The sequence below is a fragment of the Brassica oleracea genome, unplaced genomic scaffold (assembly GCF_000695525.1).
Source record: "Brassica oleracea var. oleracea cultivar TO1000 unplaced genomic scaffold, BOL UnpScaffold00957, whole genome shotgun sequence".
Taxonomy (NCBI): Eukaryota; Viridiplantae; Streptophyta; class Magnoliopsida; order Brassicales; family Brassicaceae; genus Brassica; species Brassica oleracea.
In genome coordinates this window covers 32783-34327 of record NW_013617549.1, presented here as the reverse complement: position 1 = coordinate 34327, position 1545 = coordinate 32783, and the positions used below count along the sequence as shown (strand labels likewise).

The 1545-nt window shown below is 46.7% G+C and overlaps 1 protein-coding gene across 1 annotated transcript; it reads right to left on the bottom strand.

Annotated features, from left to right (window-relative positions):
- Positions 1–113: 113 nt before the first annotated feature.
- Positions 114–1407, bottom strand: LOC106320553. Its single transcript, XM_013758937.1, has 2 exons — positions 1312–1407; positions 114–1106 (listed from the first exon to the last, which is right to left on the bottom strand). The coding sequence occupies exons 1-2, from the start codon at positions 1405–1407 to the stop codon at positions 114–116; spliced, it is 1089 nt and encodes a 362-aa protein (XP_013614391.1).
- Between the last annotated feature and the right edge of the window lie 138 nt (positions 1408–1545).

Here is a 1545-nt window from a genome sequence, read left to right as displayed (position 1 = left end):
ATATCATATAATGAAGGAAAGATCTTACAAGGTAATATCTTAGTTCTGAACCATCTTGGCAAAAAAGAAGAAAAAACAAGATGGTACATATAATTGAGAATATCCTAAGTCCCTTATCTCAGCCACATGCTCATAAGGTGTCTAAATCTCTTTCTCAGCCTTCTTGCTGAGATGATGTTCTTTATCTCTTTGTCAATGCCTCGGAAAACAGTTGTGGGCGTGATGGATTCCTGGTTGTGCACAAGGTTGTTTCTCTGCTTCCAAAGGTGATATATGACTGATTGAGTTGCTAGCTTCCTGAGGAGGTTGAGGCTGCAGGAAGAGGCACTTCTGATCCAAGACAGCAATTCCGACCAGTTGGTGATCGTTGCTGTAGGAGATAGACAACGGTGGAACACTTCCCTCCAGACATCCTGACTGTATCGGCAAGCTAAGAGAAGGTGGTCCCTGGTTTCGTCGTGACAGGAGCAGAACGGACACGCGGGTGATATTTGCATTCCCCAAGCCGCAAGCCTGGACCTAGTAGGAAGTCGATCATAATTCGCTATCCACATTGTGAAGCTGAGCTTGGGGATGGCCCCTTTAAACCATACCACATCCAGCCAATCTTTAACTTCCTCTCTAGGCCTTAGCGTTTCCCAGGTTGCTGAAGACCTGAAAGTGTGGAGAGAAATATCACTAGCAACCCATTCATATTCATCAACAGCATCAACATTTAATGGCAAAGTTATGGAAGTGAGATGGATATGCAAATCGACTTCCTGTTGTGATCTGGGGTGAGGAAGGGCCCAGGTCGAGTCTCTGATTGTGTCAGCAACGACCGCTTCCTTTCGGACTCGCATGCATCTAGGTCCCGCGGTACCAATGTGAGTGATGAGCTGGCCCAAGGGAGTCCAGACGTCGTACCAGAAGCTTGCTTCCCGGCCATTTCCAAGTCTCGTTCTGATGAAACGGAGCGCGATCGGTCGTAAGTCAAGTAGCTTCTTCCACATCCAAGAGTCCGAGGCTGACGCCGTGATCATCCAGAAGGAATGCTCGTTAAGATGGATGTTCCAGTGCCAATCAGCCCATAAAGAAGGTGATTTGGATAATAAAATCCAAATAAACTTTAGACAAAGCACATGATTCCAGGTTATAAAACTCCTAAGCCCAAGACCACCTTCCTCTTTGGGGGAGGCAAACTGTAGTCCAAGCTATCTTTGCAATGGCCCTCTTGTCAATGCTTCCAGCCCATAAAAACTTGGAGCAGAGCGATTCGATGAGTTTAATACAACCTTTGGGCAGGATGAAAGCGGACATCCAGAAATTTACCGTGCCAAAGATGACCGTCTTGAGGAGTTGTAGTCTGCCCGCAAAGGATAGTAGGTTGACAGACCATGACTGGAAGCTAGCAGTAAGCTTAGTCATTAGCGGGGCGTACTCTGATATTTTCAACTTCCTACACATGAGAGGCAGGCCAAGATATCGAATCGGGAGTTGACCAGAGGGGAAACCGTAGTTAGTGATGGCAGCGGTTTCAGTTTGGTCAATAGCCAAGGTAAACAG